This window comes from Diabrotica virgifera, chromosome 8, assembly GCF_917563875.1.
Source record: "Diabrotica virgifera virgifera chromosome 8, PGI_DIABVI_V3a".
NCBI lineage: Eukaryota > Metazoa > Arthropoda > Insecta > Coleoptera > Chrysomelidae > Diabrotica > Diabrotica virgifera.
Window position 1 is genome coordinate 194,203,199 of NC_065450.1, and position 25,431 is coordinate 194,228,629.

At 33.4% G+C, this 25,431-nt stretch overlaps 1 protein-coding gene across 1 annotated transcript; it reads left to right on the plus strand.

Moving 5' to 3' along the window:
* The first annotated feature begins 21,287 nt into the window (after positions 1-21,287).
* On the plus strand, positions 21,288-24,530 carry LOC126890326 (uncharacterized). Its single transcript, XM_050659191.1, has 2 exons — positions 21,288-21,341; positions 23,931-24,530. The coding sequence occupies exons 1-2, from the start codon at positions 21,288-21,290 to the stop codon at positions 24,528-24,530; spliced, it is 654 nt and encodes a 217-aa protein (XP_050515148.1).
* The last annotated feature ends 901 nt before the right edge of the window (positions 24,531-25,431 follow it).

The window sequence follows — 25,431 nt, forward strand, 5'->3', positions numbered from 1 at the left end:
ATTCATGTTATTTTGAGAAACAATGTACATATTAAGTTGAAGAAGTAACGACATAATGATATTTTATTAGAATATTATTACACATGTAGATTATTATATTACAGTGAGGACGTTTGAGTTGGGATAAATTCATTATCTCGAGAATGGGTGAATTTGGAAAGAAATACTGAGAAAGGTCGATTTTTATTTTTAAATTAGGACTTTCTGACATATATATCATACTAGTGATGTCATCCATCTGGGCGTAATTGATTATTTTTTTAAATGAGAGTAGGGATTGTGTGATAGCTCATTTGAAAAGGTATTTAATTTTCTATCCAGTAATATAAACCTTAACATAATTATTTATACAGGGTGTACAAAAAATATTTTTTTATTAAATTAATTTACACAAGAAGAAGAATGTAAGAAATTTATTTAATTCAAAATATATTTTACTGCTGTCCGAAAAACAGGTAATAATGTTTATTTCATAAATAAACGTTCAATGTTCAAACTGCTGAGAGACAGGTGGGTGGCAGTTTTAACATTGAATTTAAACAAAAAATGATGTTTATATGTAAAATAAATATTTCATTCTGTTTTATGACACCACTCAAATGTATTTTGAAATAAATTAATTACATACAATTCTTCTTTTTGTCTCAATTAATTTAATTCAAAAAAAATTTGACATCCTGTTGAAATAATTATGTTAACGTTTATATTACTGAGTAGAGAATTAAATAACCTTTAAAATGAGCTATCACATGACTACTACTCTCATTTAAAAAAATCATCGACTACGTCATCACGCCCAGATGGATGACGTTACTAGTACGATATATATTATGCCAAAAAGTCATAATTTAAAAATAAAAATCGACCTTTCTTTACAAATTCGCCCTTTCTCGAGATAATGAATTTATTCCAATTCAAACGTCCTCACTGTATAGGGTGTGGCAGATAAACGGCCTATTAGAAATATCTCTAGAACTAAAGGAAACAGAATGATGAAAATTGGAATAAAGGGGTTTCGAAGAATGATCTATTTAATGAAAATATTTTCATCTATTTGCTGTTTCCGGTTATACCGGAAGTTGCTTATAACTTCGTTTTTTTAAATAAGTATATTTTTATATATTTTTACATTACATTACCTGTATATTTCTACATTTATGGATTCTCCTCAATTTTTCTTTCTTAAAATATGAGGTTTTGTAATATTGTACAGGGTAGTTTAAAAGTAATTACGTAATTTCGTAGCAATTTTCACACCTTATAGAATTGTAGTAGGTTGACATCAAAATAGTTATTTATGAAACAGTTAGTGAAGTATGCTGTTTGCAAACGCAAGCGACGTTTAGAGCACGAGCGGCAGCGAAGCGAGTGCTATACATCGCGTAAGTTCTCAAAAAGTACTTCACACACAGCTTCATATAATATTTTATCTACGATAAATAAATAAAAAAACTGTAACTGTAAAAAAACACTAATGTGAGGTTTTGTAATATTGTATACGGTAGTTTAAAAGTAATAACGTTTTTTTTTATTAATTTTGTAGCAATTTTCACACCCTGTAGAATTGTAGTAGGTTGACATCAAAATAGTTATTTATGAAACAGTTCGTGAAGTATGCTTTTTGCAAACGCACGCGATGTTTAGAGCACGAGCGACAGCGAAGCTAGTGCTATACATCGCGTAAGTTCGCAAAAAGTACTTCACGCACAGTTTCATACAATATGTTATATTATACAATAAATAAATAAAAAAAACTGTAACTCTTCGTCACTGGAATTCATTTCTATTCTATAATTTTTAGAACTTTGACATTTAAAAATTCTAACTTCTTTCAAACCACAAAACTGTCAAAATTTTTGTTGTAATTTATTGCTCACATGTCATCACCATGACAACGCGAAAGTTAAGGATATTTAATTATATGAAAGTGTGCCAAAAAAACGGTGCTTAAAAGTAAATCACATTTAAAATACATTGCTACTTCACGCACACTTTAAATCCTTCACGCATTGCTATCTATAATGACAGTTTTCACAAACTAAAACTTATACATAATATGAGATAGAGTAGATAAACTCTATTTATGTTCAAATAAGTTTCAATATAATGTACTATTATCAAACATCATTAGTATAGCTAAATGTTTAATTTTAGTATACAGGGTTGGTCAAAACTTGGAATGAGTATTTTCTGAGTTTTCTTAAATGGAACACCCTATATTTTAGTATTGTAATGAAATGATATTTTATGGTACTTTCCTATTTCTTAAGCATTACCTATACCTAATTGCTTTAATTTCTGCTTAATTGTTAATCGCACCAAAAATCTTAACTACGTAGGCATTTTGATAGCTCAACCATTATTGGTAATTTTAAGGATGATCTAGATTAATATTTATTTGTTTCCGAAACATTATTGGTGATTGAATATTTTCACGGCAAACCTAATAAAATTTCAGTTATTTTTTTTGCAATTAATGTTTGACTTGAATCACCAATAACTCACAAATTAAAGCAGTTGGTTATAGGGATTGCTTAAGAATTAAAAAATGCCATAAAGTTATCATTTCAGTACAATACTAAAATACAGGGTGTTCAATTTAAGAACACTCAGAAAATACTCGTTCCGAGTTTTTTTCAACCCTGTATACTAAAATTAAAAATTAAGCTATACTAATAATTCTTAACAATAATAGTAGACTACATTAAAAATCATTTGAACATAAATATTTTGAGTTTTTGATGTAAACTTACTACAATTCTACAGGGTATGAAAATTGCTACGAAATTAATAAAAAAACGTAATTATATTTTAAACTAACCTATATAATATTACAAATCCTCATATTTTAAGAAATAATGAATTGAGGAGAATCCAAAAATGTAAAAATATACAGCGTATCCCATTAAAAATCGAAGTTATAAGCAACTTCCGGTATAACCGAGAACCTTTTACAGAGAAACTAAGAAAGGGAAAAAAAGATAAAATAACAATGTGTATATAAAGGACAAGGAAGGAAACTTATTAGGCGACGAAGAAAAAATGAAAGAGAGATGGAAAGAATACTTCTATCAATTGCTAATCGAATACCCAGGGGAAGAAGAATGGCAGGCAATAGGAGGAAACGATATTTAAATACAAGAACCGACAGAAGAAGAAGTAGAAACAGTCTTAGCAACATGAAAAACAATAAGAGCGCAGGACAGAATGGAATAGCAATTAAAAATATAAAATATGCCGGCCGAGAGATCAAAATTAAACTGTATGAACTAATTGTGGACATCTGGAAAGAGGAGTAGATGCCGAATGATTGGGAAAAAGCAACAATTATATCGATTTTAAAGGATAGCGACGAGGCCGAGTGTAAAATCTATCGGGGAATATCACTGCTAGATGTGGCCTTTAAAATAATAGCGACAATCATTAAAATCAGGCTACAGGTAGTAGTTAAACCACAGATAGAGGAATACCAAGCAAGGTTTAGGAAAGACAGAGGAACAACCGATCAGAATATTCATAATGAAATAGGTACTGACTAGCTGCTATAAATACAAAATCCCGGCAATAGTATTATTCGTAGACTTTAAAAAGGCGTACAACTCTATCAAAAGAGAAAAAATTGTGGAAGTTATGGAAGAATTTGACATACCTACGGAGCTAAAGAAACTAGTGACGATGACATTGAAGCATAGAACCTGCAACGTAAGAGTAAAAAAAGGAACCTCAGCAGATTTTTCAGTCAGATCGGGGCTTAAGAAAGGAGATTCGCTATCAACGCTAATATTTAACATGATACTAGAAAAAATCATTAGGAATAGCAACCTAAATAGAAATGGGCACATATTGTACAAGAGTCATCAATTAGAGGGATATGCAGATGATGTGGCAATTGTAGCGACGAGTGAAAAGATACTGAAAGAGATAACAGAAAGATTAGTAAATGAAGCGTATAAGCTGGGTCTACAAATAAATCAAAAGAAAAGCAAGGTTATGAAGGTAGGAAGAGAAAGTGGGGAAGGGACAAAGTTTAAGGTAAGCACGCAATTAGGAGAGTTTGAGTTGGAGGAAATAGACGAATTTGTATATCTATGATCAAGAATAACAAACAGGTGTGAAGAAATGAAAGAAATTGATGCCAGATTGAGTAAAGCCAATCGATCTGCGGGAGCCATGAATTATTTACTAAGATTAAAGCAGTATCATGGTCATGGAATACGAAATTCAGGAGTTATAAGACTATAAAACCAACAGTGATATATGGACGTGAGACATGGATACTCAACCAAATAACAAAAGAAACAGTAAGAAGATGGGAAAGGAAAATACTCAGAAGAATATAAGGAGGGAAGAGAACAGAAGAAGGATATATAACAGGGACAAATGAGGAAATTTTTAATATTTACAAAGAACCACAAATAGATAGTGTAATAAAATCAAGAAAGTTGCAGTGGCTGGGATACACAAAGAATGAACGATGAGAAAGTGGTCAAGAAAATAGCATGGAGAGTACCGGATTATAAAAGAAAAAAAAAGAATGTGTGTGTACTTTGTACGCACGTAAGAAGTTATACTTCTATTATATGATTATATGATTATAAACGAAATTAATATACTTTTTATTCATATTTTATTTAAATATTAAATTAATTAATACTTACTACTTCTCAAACATTTTTATTAAAACAGTGCCAAAAATTAAAATAATAAAAAAATAAAACACACACAAACACATTAAAAATGCCACAAATGATTTCTGAACATTAATTGTCGGAAAAATTTTTAACTAAATACGTATTTTCTGAAAATAAAATTATATAATAAATATACTTACAATCATAAAATGTATAAAAATAAAATAAAAAAATAAAAGTTTCTATTGGGATTCGAACCAACTTACCACGCGGCTGGTATTTGCGTTGTATTGGGATTCACTCGTATTAAAACTTCGCCACAGAGACAGCTTGTCATTATGTGCGAAGATCATCTAACTAAACAGATTAACCTTTTGACATTTTTAACTTATGTAAATCAAATTATTTTGATTTTGAATTGAAATGATTTAGAATTGAAAAAATACAACAAAACATAGAGTAAGAAGACAATATATTAGGTGAATATTGATAGAAATTTTGATGGTAATCAAATTATGTAAATAAAAGTATTACATACTACTTATGTATTTTGGTAGGTTCAAGGTAGGTATCGGAGCCCGTATAACGACTAATAAATTTCGCAATCACTTGCGTCGTGCAAAGTGGCTATGTTCAAATATCATAACAAAATTTGATCAACTATTTATAAAACACTTACCAGTGAAAAATTCTTTAGCTTTGAATAAGCGAGATCTGCGGCACTCATACTAGGCACAGTTTGATGAGCTTTCACATTGGCATGCAACAATCATCTCTTCTATGTAAATAAGTCCAAAAATATAATATGAAAACAATTTAAAAAGGCAGTATAACCATTAACTAACTTTTTGTTTGTTGTTTCTCTTCCTACAAATTTTAAAACGCAACAAGCATACATTATAACCAAACCGCACAGTCCCACAGCTGTGCCACAGCTGCCATATTTAATAATTTTTGTCATGTCATTTGAACATCCAATCAGAACAAAGTTATAATGCGCATGCGCCCGGTCGCTACGTTTTCCCATATAAAATTTCACCGTCATTACGCCCGTAAAGAAGTATAACTTCAAAAAGGAAGACCAGGAAAACGATGGAGACAGGCGGTAGTAGAAGACCTAAAAAAAGGGAATAACAGACTGGAGAAGGTTTACAAGTAAAAGAAAGCTATGGAAAAGAACAACAAAGCTATGGGCCTAAAAGACCTGTAAAAAAAGCTAAATATTAACAGATAACACGTAACAAGAGTAAGAAATTCTAGTTACCGTTTTAATCACTTTTACATAATCTTGATCAGAAAGGTCAGATTATTCACATAAATTTACGGTTGGAACACTGCATTCGGAGAAAAACTTTTAATAACCTAATACTTGCTTTCTGATCTGGTACGGACTAAACAGGAACAACCGACGCGCGACGTTTAGATGAATTGGCTTGCTTTGATCCGAAAAGTTGTTTTAACTGTATAGTTTTAAACTTTTCACGTCAACTTCGTAATCGTATTTCAAGCTTGCGATTGCAACGGCTACATAAATTGAAAATATAACCGTGAAGCAAATAGAATATAGTTCGACATCAAGTTACTCAGAGAGTTCATTTAAAAAGCGTTTGATGCACTTTTAAATGCTAAAGTTGGTAAAAAGAGTAACATTTTTAACATATCTGAAATGTGGTTGATGTATCTTTTTTTACGACCGTTTAATAATATGCTCATTATTCGCTATTTTTGAATACATAATAACACCCATTACTTTACCCGTGCCCGTGAGTAATAATTCACTACTCACGGGTTGAAGTTACTCACGGGTCATTACTCACGGGCTGAAGTTAGGTTCAACTTGCGAATTTCACTTTTAATATTAGTCTTAATAAACTGCAAATAAAGATACTTACTTAAACTTGTTTATATTACACAATAATTATTGTAATGTATATCAATAATTAACTTCGAAAAATTTTTAAAGGATTTTTAACAGTAACAATGCGTTAGTATAATTTTTACTTTTATACCTTGTTTACTATTATGAGGTCTGGCCAGTTGGTTGCTTAAACCAGTGCCAATAAAACATAAACACACACACACTATTATGAATTTTGACGTTTAGATACTATTTTCAATGACAGTGTCATTAGGGTATTTTGTGTGTCTAGTGGAATTTAAAACTTATATTGTGCCCATTTTATAAAGTTATCTTGTGTTATTCTAAATATATTATAACATATTATAGATAGTTATATTATTATAATATTATATATAGTTAAAAAAAATGTGCATTATAACTTGTTAAAAATACTTCTACGCACCGGTATTAATAGCCATTTCCTACTTATTACAATGACAGTAGGTACAAAATACTTATAATTTTTCGGAAATTAAAATAATTTGCATTGATGTGTCTTTTACAATATATAATTAAGACAGCATTGCTAATTAATAGTAAGCAACCAATTATTCAGCCGTGTACTATTGGTAAACAAAATTTAGCTTTGTAAATTATAATTTTAATCTCGAGTAGTTGATAATTATGTTGTTTTACTAATTAAAATCAAAAAAGGTCGTAGAAAAAGTACAGTATTCTACTTGCATGTAATGGCTATTACTCACTCTGATGAATTACGTGCGTGAACTTCACCATCGTGAGTAATAGCCATCATTACATGCTCGTTGAATAATATACTATTAAAAGTACAATTGAATCGGTGAAATGTAAAAGGATAACATTCCAAAAACTTAACTTTTGGGAAATTAAAATAAACGTTTTATCTCCTTAACTATTTTTAACAGCATAAAACTCTTCATTACCTTTTTGCGGTATGGGGTAAGAAGAAGGTATTTATGTAACAATTAGGTTTTATATGTACACATTTATTGAGTAATTACTATTTTACTTACTGGAATGTTATCCTTTTAGAAGTCAACAAAAAAATAAACGTTATTTTATTACTAAAAACTTGTTTATTTACATCTAAATGCTGTTACACAGTTTATTCATCGTCACTTAAATCACTAATAATATTTTTATCATTCCCCTCCATAGGAATCGATTGGTCCCAACTTAGAATCTGTTCGTAGAAAGGTTAATGTTCTTCTGGTATGTAATACATAATCTTTCTGACATCGACGAGTTTGTTAGCTTTCACTGGCAACATTGAGTGATAGGCTTGATCTGTGGGAAGCTCCACTCTTCCTCCTTTATACAACTTGAAGTTTCCAACCACGAAAGAATCAATAAATGGACGAGCGCCGACATATCCATATTTCTCACTGGTATACTGGAATTGCTTGAATGTACTGATGTTAAAATCTTGTGTCTTGTCATGGTGTTTTGTAGTTTTCTTGAATATTGAAGGCCACCACTGTTTAAAATCAAGAAAATTTGCATGTTCCAAAGGTACTACTAGAAATTTTGGAGCTTTTACTTTAGCTCCTTGCTGGTGTAGAAATACGGTCATGTTTGCGAATAGCACATCACATCAAATGTTTTGCTGTGGCAAAGTCGCGATCACTAGGTAAGAAACTGTGACCGAGAACTGGGAAATAATGGTGGATTGTGTTGAATCTTCCTGTCATTGTTAGTGCTAAGAACATTCTTATCATGGTGTGGTTGCGGTTTTGACAACCGCAAGCGTCACTAAAAACAAGTAACTCTTTCACTTCAAGGGGTATTTTGTCTGTGATGTACTTATATACCATCGTACAAACATCATTAGGCCCCTTTTTCCCTGAACCCTCATGATAGGTATAAAATACTACTTTATTAGTTGTTAGGTTATGGACATTAAAGACATACAACCATAGTTTACGCAGGTAAAACATTTCTTGCACAGGTAATGCAGTCAACTGTACATTTTGCATAAAGTCAAAACTAATTGCCATAATATATGTTCCGTTATTGCACATTTCTGGAACATATTTTATTTTAGAGTAAAATTGTTTGGCTCTTCTTTTATGTATAACAATATCAGCCGCAGCTGATAACTTTGCATTTTGGTTAAGAGAAGGTTTCATTTTCACCGAGAGTTTTTAACAGATTGAACAGACGTCAAATTGAGGCCTACCGAATTTAAAATCAAAGTTTTCTTTATAGTATTTTAAAAAGAACTCATATTTGACATCATTTGACGAAATTTCAGGATATTTGTCTAAAAACATATCTTCTTCTTCTTCTTTCTCGAAACTCCTTATGCCCCTCAGGGGCGTCGGAGGTTTTATTCATCTTCTATCCATCTCTTCCATTTCTTGCGGTCCTTTGCTAACTCTTTCATTTGTTGATGTGTTTTTCCTTTTTCCTGTCCAATTTCTATAATCTGATCGATCCATCTCTTCCTTGGCCTCCCTTTCCTTCTTTTACCATATCTTTTCGATTCCATCACCTGCTTTGGTAGTCTTCCCTGGTCCATTCTGTTAATGTGTCCATACCATTTTAATTTTCTTTTTTGTATCTTGGTTATTATCGATTCCTGTTTCAGTCTTTGTCTAATATCTTCATTTCTTATTCTGTCCAATTTCGTTTTTCCTGCTATTTTTCTTAGCTGCTTCATCTCCGCTGCGTTTATTGTACTGTCTATTTTTGCATTGTTTACCCATGTCTCACTTGCATACATTAAAGTTGGCACAGAGATTGCGTTGTATACCTTCAGTTTTGTTTCTTTATCTATTTCTTCCTTTCCAAATATTGTTTTATTTAGTGCATAGTAGATCTTATTTGCTTTTTTCGCTCTGTATGAGATTTCTTGATCTATCTTTCCATCCTCGGATATTATTACTCCAAGGTATTCAAACGTCGAGACTGTTTCTATTATTTCGTTTTTGCACCTAAATATCGTTTGGTTTATTTCTTCCCTTTTCTTTTGGGTTACTATCATGGTCTTCGTTTTCTTTACATTTACCTCCATTTTCAAATTTTCTATTTCCTCCACCCATATATTGATTAATTTTTGCATTTTCTCTTTATTGTCTGCTATTATTACTAAGTCATCTGCATATAGTAATCCCTCCATTCTCACTGGTACTAAATTCCTGTACCCTATTATTGACTGTAATTGCCTTGACCTTCTTTTAGCGCTCTTCATTACTCTATCCATTACTAATATAAACAAAACTGGGCTGAGACTGTCCCCTTGTTTTATTCCTCTCCTTAGGTTTATTATTGGCGATCTGTTTCCATTTATTTGTACTTTAGCAAGTACGTTTCTATACGTACTTTTTACCACGCTTACTATCTTTTGCGGGATTTGCAGATCTTCCATTACTGACCATATTACTTCTCTATTTATAGAATCAAAAGCAGCTTTAATATCTATAAACGTAACATATAAGTCTTCTCCTATTTCGTTTTTCCTTTCAATTATATTTCTCAGTATGTATATATTATCTGTTGTTCCTCTTTCCTTCCTAAAAGCCGCTTGTTCTTCTTCTAGTTTTCCTTCCAGTTCTTTCCTGAGCTTCCTTTCTATTATCCCGGTGTAGACTTTATATGCCACTGATGATAAGCATATAGCCCTATAGTTATCACATTCCGCTTCATCTCCTTTCTTGTGTATTGGTATCAATAAATTTTCTTCCCAGTCTTCCGGTATCTTTTCTGTTCTCCATGCATCCCTCATTATTTCCAGCAGCCAAAACTTGCCTCGTTCTCCCACGTACTTCATCATCTCCGGATCTATGTCATCGGCACCTCCCGCTTTTCCAATCTTTATTCTTGCCAATCCTTCTTCAATATCTTTGATATGAATTTCGTCTACTCGATTGTCCCTATCCACTTCTCTTGCCTGCTGTCCTCTCTCCTCATCTTGTTGGTTACTTGCCTCGAATTTTTCTTTATAGTGCTTATTCCATATGGTCAGTATGTCTTGTATGTTTGTTTTCAATTCATTTCGCTCATTTCTAATTCCTCTTATTTGTTTCCTTTTTGTTCCTTTCATGCTTCTTATTTTATTCCAAAACTGTTTATTGTTATTCCCAAAACCTTCGTTCAATTCTTCACCTAATTCCTTCCAGCTCTTCTTCTTCGCATCTTTTACTAGTTCTTTCACTATATTTCTCTGTCTTCTGTATTCGTCTCTGTCTTGCTCTTGATTTGTGTTTATGTATCGCTTCCACATTTCTTTCTTCCTTTTTACAGCTTGTTTTATTTCCTTATTCCACCATCCAGTTCTTTTATTATTCTTACCATTCTTTCTTATTCCACATACTTGTTTTGCAGTGTTCCGTAACGTGTCTCTTAATTTTTTCCATCTCTCTTCCATATTCCATATTTCCTCATTGTTTTCAAACTGTTCCAGTATTTTATCTGTCTCTCTTTGGTATAACTTCCTCATTTCCATATTTTTCATCTTATGTATTGCTATTCTTGTATATTGAGGACTCTCTATTATTTCCATTAGTTTCATGTTTATCTCTGCTGTCACTAGTCTGTGTTGGGTACTGAGTTCGGCTTCGTTCTCTGTTTTTATATTTTGTATCGTTAGTTCTGCGTCTCGAGGATATACTATGTAGTCAATTATGCTTCTCGCATTTCTTTCTTCTGCTACGTATGTATATTTTTCGTTTCTCGGTTGATACCAGAAAGAATTACCTATTAACAAGTCATTTATTTGGCAGAAACTTATCATTCTTCTTCCATTTCTATTTATCGTCTCTTCTCCATACCTTCCCAAGCAGCCTAATGCCATATTTTCATCGTTTCCTATTCGTGCATTCCAGTCTCCTAGTAAAATGATGTTTTTGCTTTCCTCTTGTATCTCATCAATAAGTTTCTGTATCTCATCATAGAATAGTTCTATTTTTTCTTGCTCTGTTCCTTCTACCGGTGCATATACCTGTATTATGTGACATTCTTCTTCTTCTAACTCTATTTTTATGTATATGGTTCTTGATGATACTGGTTTGAATTTGGTTATTCTTCTATTCATTTATTTTGTTACAACTATTCCCACTCCTTCTTTTGCCCTTTGTCCTATCTGAACTCCGGAATAGTATAGTATGTGCTGCCCTCCAATATCGACAATTCCATTTCCTACTTTTTTCGTCTCGCTTACTCCTATCAACTGCAGCTCAAATCTTTCCATTTCCTCTGTTAATTCACGTTCCTTTCCTGTTATCGAGGTTATATTCCATGTACCTATTCTCGTTTGACATTCGTTTTCATTTTTATTTTCTTCCTTGCTATTAGTTTTCCTCGTTGTTTGCTCTTTCATATTACTGGATGTTCCATGTCCTTTCCTGGTCGTCATCAAAGTCTCTCCGTCCAATTCGCTTATCAGTTTTTTGGATGGATTGTTCCTGGGTATTTGTTTCTTATCTCAGGTATTAGTTTATCCGCATCATTGTCCCATATCCATTCTTCGTTATCTATTATCATTTTTTGAAACCTTACTTTGACTTTCTTCCCCTTGCTTCTTTCTTCTTTTGCCTTTATTCTTATTTGTCCTTGTATATTCCTCTCCTTCTTGCTCATGTCCTCGTTAATATATATTTTTCCTTGTCTGTACCCTCTTAGTTTGATTTTATTCTTCATGACATTATATTTTTCAGACTCGTTGCTTAGCTTGATCAAACAGGTTTTACTGCCTAACTTTTTAGCATGTGCTACTGTTACTTGCACTCCTAGCTCGTTATCTAGGAAAGTTTTCATTTCCTCTTTTAGAATGCTGTGTTCATCCGTCTTGACATTAAGGCCTTGGATTACGATGTTATTTCTCCTTTCTTTGTTTTCTAATTTGTCTAATCTATTATTTATCATGTTTATATGATTTTTCAGTATCTTGTTTTCTTCTTTAATTAATTCATTCTCTTTCACTATTTCCTACATCTCATTAAAATACTGCTTATTGACCTCCTTTATATCTTTTATTTCTTGATGCACGGCTTGTAGCATCTCCAACAACGCCTCCATTTGTTTCTCCATTTTTATTTGAATGGAATCAGGTTAGGCATCCACCGCGTCTCGAGTGCAGTTCATAAGGCGTGAACCCTACTCAATTCAAGCTCACCCTTCCCTGTCTTCCGAGCTGGCCGTGTCTACCTTCCTAAAACCTCAAAATATTTTCTCTATTTTTGATGTTGTCTGCCGTATTTGAAATATCTCTTAGGCCGGCCCTGTTTTCTTTCCGCTTCCAAATAATGTGGTTCTTATCAGTACTGATGTCGCTTTTCTGCTTTTTATTTTGGCTCAGCTGACGGCGTTTATTATTGTCTAAATTAATTATATGTATTTAAATTTGTTCTACTTACAGTTTTTACCGCTTTTGTTTCCTACATGCAATCTATGCTATGGCACTTAACTACACAAACGGTCTAATGAATTAAAATACACTAATAACCCTCCAAAAATTGGATTTGATTAGGAGCACTTTATACACAGCTAATCGCTTTCCACTCGCAGGACCGTCTTCCATATCTATATATGTAAATATGGAATATTATCCTTTTAAATGTCAATGCTGAAAATAATTTGATTGAGGTCAAAAGAGATAACATTCCAGGAATGTTATCCTTTTAAATTTCGCTTCAGGAAATGTAGCTTAATATGCGCTATTTAATGTGATGGAATGTTATCTGTCTTTGACTAAGTCTGTAGAGCTTGGAAAAGTGGACAAAACTGCTATCTTAACTAAATTTGGCAAAAACGGAATATTGTCCTTTTACATCTCACCGATTCAATTTATCAGTACCCGGCCCAGCTCTGTGTGGAAGTCCTGCGTAGATTGGGGAAAGAGTGTGAAATTCTCATGACCAACAAAACTAAAAAATTAAATTATCTAGGCCATGAAATGAGAAATCAAGAAAGTTACGGCCTTTTTCAACTGATTCACCAAGGGAAGGTAAATAGTAAAAGTGGAACCGGGAAAAAGACGCATTTCCTTGCATCAAAATTTACGAAAATGGTATAACACGACTACCTATAAATATTTAGTATAACTACTAAAGTGTTCCGTGCTGCGGTAAACAAGGTCAAGATGGTCATGATAATCGCCAACATGCAGAACGGATATGCACTTTAAGAAGAAGATCCAAAAGTCCCCTTCCCCCTCATATCTTTCAAGTTATACTTATAATAGTGATATTTGGAGGAAGGAACTAAACGGACGTAGGCCTCTTAACCCTCGTAAGGCGGTGCTTAAATTCTTACGTAAACAACGGTGCGGAGTGCATTTGCACCCCAACTGTATAACCCTTTTTTTGTATGTGAATGTCGGGGAATTGATTTGAAAGATAATTAGGACTTATTTATTATAGTATGAAACAAAATTTTACAAAAAATACTCATTTCTTCTTAAAAAAAATTATTATCGTTGCAAGACCAATATATGACATTTTTCACAGAGTGACAACACAAAGTTTTTTCACATAATACAGTTATGCCAGGACTTTCGGTCTTTTTCCTCTGGCATAAGTACCACCGACCTTGCCCCTTAGCTCTGTTAGCTCCATGTGGAACATCAGAAACGTCTAATTCAGGATATGAAATTTTCATCATTTGCAATCTACAGTCATTTTTCTAAAAGAACACACCTAAACGCAAAGAGTTTTAAATGCTGTAATGGGTGGGATGCGTTTAGAATTGAATTTAATGCGAATAAAAAAATGGACAAAAATCAAAAAAATAATTCAAAAAGATAGGTGAGAAAAACGAGGTCTGGGGTGCACCTGCACCCATCACCGCCTTACGAGGGTTAACTACCGTAATTTGGGGTGACTTTGACCGATTTTGTACTTTAATCCTATAAAAATCATATTTTAAATTTTGCTACAGATTCTGAGATAGAGTACCTGAGCGAGGAACATCGTTTATGCTGTTCTCGTAAATTACCGTGTTTATAAATAGTTTTTAAACTTGTTTTACGTTTTTAAACTAGTTCCGGACAAAAACAAAGTGCAGTGTATACGAGTGTACAATGTATCTACGTGTACTTTCGCAACTTTCACCACTATGGTGCATAATAAGTTGAATAATAAGGTGCAACCTCCTGACTCTCAATAATTATGACAAACCAAACTGAAGAAGCTGTCTTTGACTACGAGGGCAGCTCAAAACCAACAATGTCAACAAACCAAACTGCAAACAACACCAACTCAATCGCCAACAATAACTTATCGTACACTGCTGCATTAAAAGCCGTCCCGAGGCCATCGTTTCCGAGAAAAAATCAGGCAGTAGTTCTTCATGCCGAGAATAGATTAAAAATTTATGACTACGTTCACGCAATTGGTAATATATTGGAGCAAATAATATTTGCTTCGCATCTAGAATATCTAATAATTGGGTATGTATTTACTTATCTAACTCCGAACTAGTTGAAAAATTGATAAATTCTCACCCATTAATTCAAATCAACACATTCTCTTTCAACATTCTAAGGCTTATACCTCCAACCAAAACAATTTTAATTTCGAATATTCCACCTGTTATTCCTCATGAAATTGCTGAAAACGCTATAAAAATCTTGGTTTACACCTAGCATCCCCCATATCGTTTCTCAAAGGAGATATCCCTGGAGATGAATACAGCCACGTATTAAGTTTCAGGCGCCAAGTTTATATAAACTCCCCTTCTGAAAACTACGAACTACAGACATCATTACTTATTCCATACGATGGCACCGAACATAGAATATTCCTTTCTACAGATAGAATGGAATCTTTTCTCTGCAAGCACACCGGACACGTTGCAAATAATTGCAACAATCCCCCATCTTCCAGTATTCCTGCACAGTCAGAGACCCAAGCCCTCACTTTTAACATTGAACCTAGCACACAAAAAAGGAAACCGAACAGTGATCTCAAAATCAAGCAACAGTCCAAAAAAGACCTCCTTCAACTTCCATCATCCCTACACACACAGAGACATAAGCCCCACCCATTAACATTGAACCTAGCACGAGCATGAATAAAATCGACCAGTCATCTCAAATTCCAGCAACAGGCCTAAAAAGACCTCCTTCGGACTAACTTAATGACGAATCTAGTCTTCCTACATCTCCGTTAGCTGACACCTTCGAAATGCAACCTCCTGATATTCCCAATGAATTAAAAAGTAATAAGAAATCAAAGAAGAAGCGGCGAAAAACGGATGATACTATTATCACCGATATCACTAGACTTGACATAACTGAATACTACAACAAAAATCCACAAAATATCCTCTCTCTAAACGAACTTTTTGAGTTTTTAGAAAATACTAAAGGTAGAAATGACCCCTACCATGAAGCCCTAGAGTTTACAAATGACATCAACACACTTCTTATCAATTTACATTCTATGTATACACACCTTTCTGAAAGAACAATAAAAAACAGACTCACACGATTAATAAAAAAAATCAAACAACAATGCAATGATAAATCTGCAGAAAATAATGATACATCAACAATACCTTGTCTTTTACAAACAGACCATAGTGATGACGAGTTATTCTCCGATACTTCTTTTACCTTCCAACAGTCACAAAAATAAATAATATCTTTCACTTTACTTTATCCTTTACTCTAATCCAGTGAAATTGCGATGGATTTTATCCACGCTTAGAACACCTTGAACATCTCACCTCTGAATTCTCCCCAGAGTTTTTCTGTCTCCAAGAAACAAACTTTACCCATTATCATACACCTTTTTTAAAAAACTACATTGGCTACCATTTTATCAGAACTTCGCACCTACGAGCAAGTGGCGGGACATCAATCTTCGTTTCCTCTGATGTATACCATCAACAATTCCATCTAGACACCGATCTCGAAGTTACAGCAATAACCGCTTGGTGTCCACAAAAAATCGTAATATGCAACTTATACATCCCTCCAAATTACAAACTATCTCCAACTGAAATCACAAATTTTATCAATCAGATTCCAACTGCATTTATTCTAGTTGGTCACTTTAACTCCCATAGTCCTATGTGGGGGTCCAAATATACATCTGTGGCAAACTAATTGAAAAGGTGATAAATGATTTAAATATAAATGTTCTAAGTACAGGTAGCAGCACATATTTTCATGTCCAATCTGGCAGCACATCATCTATTGATCTAAGTATTTGTGACCCTGGTTCTGCTCCTCTCCTCTCCTGGTACACATTGGACGACCTATATAATAGTAACCACTACCCAATCATCATCTCTAATAATACTTCTCAACCCATTCAAACTAAGATTAAACGGAAAATTTCAAAAGCGAACTGGAATATTTTTAGCGAAACTGTTAGGGAAAAAACCGATCAGATCTTGTTTGAATATGATGTAAACAAAAACGTAGATGTTTTTACTAATTGTTTACTCTCTTCAGCTGAACAATGCATTGGTACATACAATACAAATTTTCCTTGGTGGATAGAAAGTCCCTTAGAATAAATAGAAAGTTTCTTTTGAAAGAAATATTTGCAATTAAAAAACACACTAAATTTTTTCTTTTTTTTTTTCACCTTTGTAACTTATTAAAATAAACATTATAGAAGTTTTCAGGGACTTTCGGCCCTCGGTAAAAATGTAATCTTTCATACTGCGTTTAAAATTGTCAAAAATATTTATTAGTTTTCTTAGGATTAAAAAAAAATAAATGCATTTAAAACACATTGAAAATTTTGACATGCGTCAATATTTTGCATTTTGTTCCGTTCCCCTCAAGGGTAAATGAAAAGAAAACCAAATATATGTGCATTAACAGAAAGCAAAGAGGAGATAGAATAGGGTGAAAGTTTTAAATATCACGGAGCCACAGATAATGATATCACGTAAGAGATCAAAAGAAGAATTCAAGCAGCAAACAGATGTATTTATAGCCTCCATAACACTATATCTAAGAGCCTAATACGTAGATCAAAAATTAGAATACATAAAACATTGATTAGATCGTTGCTCATGTATGTGTATGAGACGTGGACGATGATAAAAGTAATTGAAAGACAACTTATGTACAGTAGGAAAAATGAAAGAATACCCATGAATGAACATATAAAACACGCTGTATTTTCCTGTCACCGTGTCACACAAAAAATTGGCCAGCGCAAGTACATGTAATAATTATTGTTACATGTACTTGCACTGGACAATTTTCTTTGTGACACGCTGACAGGAAAATACAGCGTATTTTATATGTTCGTTCATGGGTATTCTTTCATTTTTCCGACTGTATATTAGGGTGGAACGAAAGGACAGGTAAAAATTTTTTTTTTCAAAGAACTTTCTAATAGCACTCGAAAGTTGCCTTATTAGGTCTACAATAAAACTACAAAATAGTTTTTTTTCTAGGTTTACATCTTGAGGTGCCGCAAGAGCTTTGAAAAGATTTTTAAGGTTTTTAACAAAAAAATACAGAAAGTTTCAAATATTTTATATATTTAACCTGGTGCCATAGCTAACATTTTTTAGTCAAATATTGTTTCTAATAACAGTTAACATTGCTATCATTGCTATTTGTACACATTGCTATAATATTTCTTTAGTTAAAATATTCATCTTGATACTTAAATAAATTGTTTTTTATCTCAAATTTGGACATAATCTTTTGGGAAGCAATCTTTGTTATAACAAAGCCAGTTTTGCTTCAAGACCACATACACTAAAAGATGTCTCAGTCACGAGATTTATAACTCTTTTCACTGCCTGTATATGACAGGGAAAACACAGAAAATCCACACACTGCACCTGATAACTAGGGTCTCTTGCTGTACTTATATACTTTTTTAAGTCCTCGTCAGTTATATGTTTTGTCATAAGACGCTCAGTAATTTCTTCTTCCGTCCAGTTAATTATATCAATGTAGACATTGGCATTAAAGTTAAGCTTCTGGACAACAAAGTTCCTTACACCATTTATGAGTTTCGATCTTGCCCTCAAAAGTCGCCGCAGACCTAGCTCCCTTATGTGTTTTCTTGTCACATAACATGGAGAGAAGCACATTTTCTGGGTGAGAGAAGTAACCGTTCCTTTGAATTACTGGATCAGATATTTGGAGATGTTCCTTACAAAAAAAGATAACGTGAAAATTTGATGAATCTCCATAGATGTTTTGATCCATTTACACGACATGGTTTCAGTTTTATGTGAAACCAGACTATGGCATACACCTTCATCAAATACATAGTTAAAGTTTTCAGATTATTTGAAGGATTCTCTGTTGAAACATAATATATCCGAAGAAGGCGATTGGCCAACGTAAGCCATCGTGAATGATTTAATTTCCCATGAGTTTTTAAAGAAAGATCAGAAGAACATACACCAATGGAGATTTCTTTGCATATTTGAAGTAAATATTTTTGATCTGTGCTTAGATCATCTTTAATATCTAGAATAGGGAGGTTGTTTTGTATAGGAGCGACATTAACCACAGGAAGCTGGTTACAGATTTCAATTTGTTTCCCTAAAAGCCCACCAAATTCATTAGGGCCTTTAGTTTTTCCATCCAATGTGCAAAACAAATGACGCAAAAGCAATTCATTGGTATAGAATAAACAAATCAGCCACTTCAGCGGCTTACTTATTTTTTTTTTCTATTAAAGCTATTACACCATTGTTAACACCGCTCTTAGTGGCAATTCCATCACATAGGGTAGCTGTTATATTAGAAATGTTCAAAGGATTGTCACCTTGAAAATACTCCATTATCCTATATTTTATAGCTTTGCATGTTCCGGAAGCAGGAGTTATATGCCCTAGAAAGGTTGATACAGGTTCCTCTACTATTGAAATGTGCTCTTCTACTATACTTAGAATATTAAGTTATATTAACGAATGAAATAGATATTTACTATTAAACATTTCTTAAATGTGGAATTCAAGTTCAAACTTTGCCAGTTTTAGTAAAAATAAAGATTGGATTGTTGTAAGTTAAAACTAAAATTATCTTGAAAGAGTGGTTTTAGTGTGTGTACAGTCGAACCCGCTTATTACAATACCTGTTAAGGAATATCCCGGTATATGGAATAGAAATTTGAGGTCCCAAAACGTTTTTACTAGCCACATATCGTCGCCTTAGTACTATAACTTGATAACTCCAAAATTGACGTTTTTGAGATCACTAGTTCACAAGATGTATTTTATTTGCCTCCATATTGTGTAAAAACTTGATATCTCACTTCAAACGGCTTAAGTATTTATATATGATTGACGAAAGTTGATAAAAACTCAAATGCTACTAATATTCAGTGCTAAAACTTGACAAGATAAGTTATCAAGCTATTATTTAATCGAAATAATCGTGAATACGACAAACACTGAATGCTACAACTAGATAACTCGAGTTATCTAGTTTTAGCACGTGTTTCTCTGAAACCATTGAACTTACCACATAATTGCTATCGGTTTATTCGGTTCATTTTAATGCAAGAATTCGAGAATTGTTAGCAGATCTGGCAACCCCCATGGCAGAGGGCTAATTTTCAACAAAATGATGTTTAAAATATTAGTTGTGTTAAAAAGTTCACTTATATGCGACTTAGCACAACATGCGACATTACCAAATGTTAACATTATGGTAGTGCTAAAAGTTGATAACTTTAATTTTTCATGTTTTTTTCCATATTGGAAAACAAATTTGCACCATATTCCTAAATAGATCAGTTGCCAAAGAGTTAAGGAACAGTATTTTAGAGCTGCAGAGTGAATTCCTCATTTACCAACATCATGGGAGCAGCACAAATATCTTAAAAATCTTTAAACCCGTTTATCTAAGAACTACTAATTTCGAGTTATCAAGTTATAGTATTAAGGCGACGATATGATCGGTTATTAGAATATCCCTGTTATAGGAATACTTTTGCTTCGCACGAAGGCTATTCCAATAAGCGGGTTCGACTGTATTTTTCATTTAAAATAGAAATTAAGACATTACAATAGCTATTTTTTACCAAACCAAAATCATCAAAATTCGCAAAATTTAACTAAAAATCTAACTTTCAACCTTTTTGCGGCACCACTAAAAATATTTTGTTTGGAAAAATATTTTATTTGTGGCTTAACAATGACTATAGGCAACTTTCTATCACTATTACACATTAAAATTATAAAAACATTTTTTTCGTTCCACCCTAATGTATATGTTTGTGAGAAAAATCCTTAGAAGAATCTTTAGACCTTCAGAACAAAAATATTAATAACAATCTACAGTAACAAAACCTGGCAGGAAAGATGGAGCCAAAGAAGAGGAAAATTAAAAATCACAGGCCTTTTAAACTTTTAAACGATCTTTCAGTTCCGGACACGCAAATTTTGCTAATCAAATTATTTTGTCTTTTCAATCCAACACTTCGATAAAACTATCTATATGTTGTTAAAACTTTATCAAACTGTCTTTCTTTTATAACCCAATATAAAGTGTTTTAATTCCGGAACAAAAATGAATACACCAATCAGCTTTTCTATTCAAAATCATAAAATTCAAACAATGAAATGCATTAATTAAGGACCAAAGAAGCTGCTCCAAAGGGCAAATTATCAGAAACTCAATATTCATAATGTAACCTAAATTGAGTTTTGATCATGCCGCCAGAATAAATTGAGTTACTCTAGAATTCACGAAGGAAAGGAAAATATAAATAACGATAATCTTATTTGCAAAGTTTGGGACATCTTAATTCCATTTCACTAATGCCAGTTGGAGCGCAAAAAGAGTTGTTACTTATTTTAAATTCGATCGTCCATATTTTTAATTTTTCTTTATGACAATGGCGTTTATAGAGATTAGAGCAGTTAGAGATATCCTTATTAACTCAGCTTTTGTAAGGGTAGCTTATTCCAATTTAAACAAATTACAGTAATAAAAAATATTCAAACTAGTAATAGTGGATCAATGAAGGTTTTCACCTCCGATTTCGTTGAACCTCTATCGATTTTCATGAAAATTGGTAAGTATGTAGAGGATACCTCAAGAAACAAAGGTGACATGGTGCCAACTTGCGCTTTTACCCTGGGGAGGGATGCCACCCCTTCTCGGGGGTGGAAATTATTTTATTAAAAATAATACCACTAATCGATAGAGGGACAAATTATAAGTAAAATTTGTTATATAAAGTTATTTCAATAAATCAATAGTTTTTGAGTTATTAAAGATCAAAAGTTTTGATTTTTCCTGAAAAAAATCCATGTTCTAAAGCAGTTTTTCATAAATAACTCAAAAACCATAAGTTTCTTAAAAAAAGTTGTTATTACCAAAATCGAAGATGATATAAAAATAAATAAGCTCCTTATTCGAGAAATCCTTTATTACATATACAAAGTGAGTTATATGCAATTGAATGTATATTTTTTTTTCCGCGAGTACTCAAATCTTAGTATTCAAGTTTAAATAACAGGAAAACGATGCACTTTGTTAAATATAGATATTAAACATTTTAATAAACTACTTAAAGGTAACAATCAAAAAGCTATATAAGTAGTCGATAGCATCAAAATTAAGCAAGTTATGATGGAAATAAGAGGACCCTTTCAGATTTTTTAGGGAAGAATGAAAAATTAAGCATACGTCATTTCCACAAAAATTAAAATTTATAGTAACCCATTTAAAACTTTATTTATTTTAACATGAGTAATAACTTCAACAATTTTGACCGGTTTAGAACGCATATTTTTGAAAAAAAATACGATTAAAAAAATTAGAATTTTTCAAATTTTCGTGAATTTCATTTTCTTTTGATAATAACTCCAAAAATTCTCGATATACTTAAAAAATGGTAGAGAACAAAATTTTAGTTTTAACTTTATTTAAGCTTTTTCTTTTTTTAATATTTTTTTACGACAAAAAATAACCGAGATAAAAACATTTAAAACCTAAATTTTACTGCGAGAACCATGTAACCGGGGCCATTTCACCTTGTATTTAAAAAAAAAATAAAGGATTTAGAAAATTATGTTTAATACAATGTTATAGAACTTTTACTTAGCTTTGTAATGGTTTTTGGATAAATCTCATATTTCAAAATTTAACGGAGTTATTTAAAAAAAACCAATAACATTTTCCTTGAAAAAATTTTATAGCGGAGATTTTGTATGTATACAGGTTGTGGGAAGTCCAATTAGTCGTTTGTTGTAGGAGATACGAAAAAAGTTTATTTAGGTGAGATTGGGGCATAGATAATATCAGAATTTAAATACATTTCCAAATATACAGGGCCACCCATATTGACAGGGTGAAACAAAATTACCTTTTGACATCAGAAAATCAATTTATGTTCAAGTGATTTTTAATATAGTCTATTATTGTTAAAAATTATTAATCTAGCAAAACGTTTAATTTTAGCTAATACAGGGTTGGTCGAAACTGAATGAGTGTTTTCTCAAAGTTTGAGAGTATGAGTTTTCTCAAACGGAGCAGCCTGTAATGCCTGTAATGAGCATTGTAATGAAATGCTATTGTATGGCACTTTATTATTTCCCACCCTGCCAGTGAGAACTGAATTTATTTTTGAAATCCCTAACTTTATTTAATTATTAATTATTTTAAATATTGTAAACGATTAAAAAACAATCAAATTAAATTGAAATGAATAACCAGTGTATATCTTCCACATTTACTTCATATTTAACGTAGCCTGTACCATAACATTGCACAGATTATTATCCCTGTATAGCAACGATATACCATGAATGTGAATTCATACTTGAGAAATGTCCTATATCCAGTTTCACAAAAAAGGGATTCCTCAAACATAATATATATGCAGACAAAATCAGCCAAAGTGATTTGCGATATCTAATTAAAGGCCCTACCAAGTTGGTTTTGTTGAATATAGCATGGAAGCACGACGATACTTTAGTGATAAGCGTATTTTTCGTAGTAGCTATAGTATGTTGTTTTATATTATATATTACCTATATTAAATTAGTTTTAGTATGTTTCGTTTATCTAAAAAAATGTAAAACAAACAAAAATTCTGTTTTTCTTGTAGTTGTTTTTTCGTATAGATATTGTTTTATATTGTAGTAAATTGAATTTAGTTTTAGGATGTTCCGTTTGTTTGTAGAATTATATTTAATTAGATTTGCTTTAATTACTAAAATAAATAAATTTTCAATTATGTTTTATGTATTTGTGGAACTCTCCCCGAGACTGTAATTTTTCCTTGCCGTTGGTGGGAGGGCTGAGTAACTGGTCTTGGTCCCTTATTTTGTGAGGGGAGCACGACCAGCGAAACCAAACACAGTCTCCGCGTCCAGTGCCTGTGCACCGGGTGACCGCCGGACACCGCCACTGGACGCGAAAAGGCGCAGCAACTGAGGCGAACAGTTGCTGCGCCTTCGCCTTCAGTATATACAGATACCCTTCCCTGCTCCTACGGCCACTCGAAACCCAAACATGTCGAAACCCACAGTCAGCGGAGTGGCTAAGGTTGAAGGTGCCACAAATTAGGAAGTGGGAGGGTGGAGAACTCACAACATGTAAGGGAGACGACATCCCTAGATCACATGTTGTGACAGTTTTCCTCCCCAAAAGCAAGGGGCTATCAGCTGAGAAATTACTTCAGCTGATAGAGGTACAAAATGAGGGCCTAGCAATAGGTAGGTGGAAGGTCCTGAGTGCTAAGGAAGAGGCGGCAGGGCAACTCTTGAGGGCAGCGATAGACGAGCTATCCTGCGCTGCCCTCAGGAAGAACGGATGCACCATTTTTTACCGGTTCGGGAAAATCCCCGTTCATGGTATAAAACGGGAAACAGAAAAGGAGACTCCGGGGAGCAGCGGTGGGTTAGTAACCACCGAGGTCGAGGAAGCGCCTCCGGTGCCCTCTGCATCGCGGGGTACTGATGTGCCCGGCGATGCCGAGAGCGTCGGAGACCACCACAGCACCGATCTATATCGGGACTCGGAGGACATGGAGACAGCCGAAGCAACTAACGTTGAAGAAGACAAGGACAAAACACTTGTCGGGGGGGAAGAAGGTGAGAAAGAAACCTCACCTCAAATAACCAAATAAGTAGGGGCAGGGAAAAGGGAAAAGGGAGGAGGAAAAAAAATGGGAATTAATATTGCTCAGATAAACGCCCATCACGCCAAGGGATCATCGGCGGTCATCCTAAGGACGTTTATCAGAAACCAATTGGGATTTGTACTGATTCAGGAACCATGGGTTCGTGACGGTCAGGTGAGAGGACTCACAAGCAGAGAAGCTAAGCTAGGTCCGTGAACTTAGCCCGAAAAAGTCGGGAAAAAAAATGCGATTGGTGCCATTCGTTTGTCCATTGATTGTCCACGTTTGTCCACCATTTTATTTCGTTAGTCCACCCATCAATTCTTTTTTATAAACAAAAATTTTTTTTCGGGCTAACTTCACAAATCCACAAATTTTTGAAAATTTAAAAAAACTCTTGCTATATTGTTTGTCCATCGTTTGTCCATGTTTGTCCACCACATAATTTTTTTTGTCCACCCTCTGAAACAACCCCCTGTTAATTGTAATTATTTTTTTATTTCTTAACTCGGGCTAACTTCACGTTCTCTTAAATGGGCATTTAAACGTTAATTCGGGTGCAGAATTACAACTACCCGTTTGTCCACCCCTTCGCAGCGTTTGTCCAACCCCTTAAAGTGCGAAATAACCCCCTCGTTAATTGTAATTATTTTTTTATTTCTTTATTCGGGCTAAATTCACGTTCTCTTAAATGGGTATTTAAACGTTAATTCGGGTGCAGAATCACAACTACCCGTTTGTCCACCCCTTCGCAGCGTTTGTCCAACCCCTTAAAGTGCGAAACAACCCCCCTGTTAATTGTAATTATTTTTTTATTTCTTAATTCGGGCTAGTTTCAGGTTCCCTTAAATGGGCATTTAAGCGTTAATTCGGGTGCAGAATCACAACTACTCGTTTGTCCACCCCT

What these genes read in the sequence shown, in the direction of transcription:
- LOC126890326 (XM_050659191.1), top strand. Translation starts at nt 21,288, where the DNA reads ATGGCGTTTATAGAGATTAGAGCAGTTAGAGATATCCTTATTAACTCA. An exon ending in TCCTTATTAACTCAGCTTTT is followed by an intron (nt 21,342 to 23,930) that starts GTAAGGGTAGCT and finishes CGAAACCCACAG; the next exon opens with TCAGCGGAGTGGCTAAGGTT.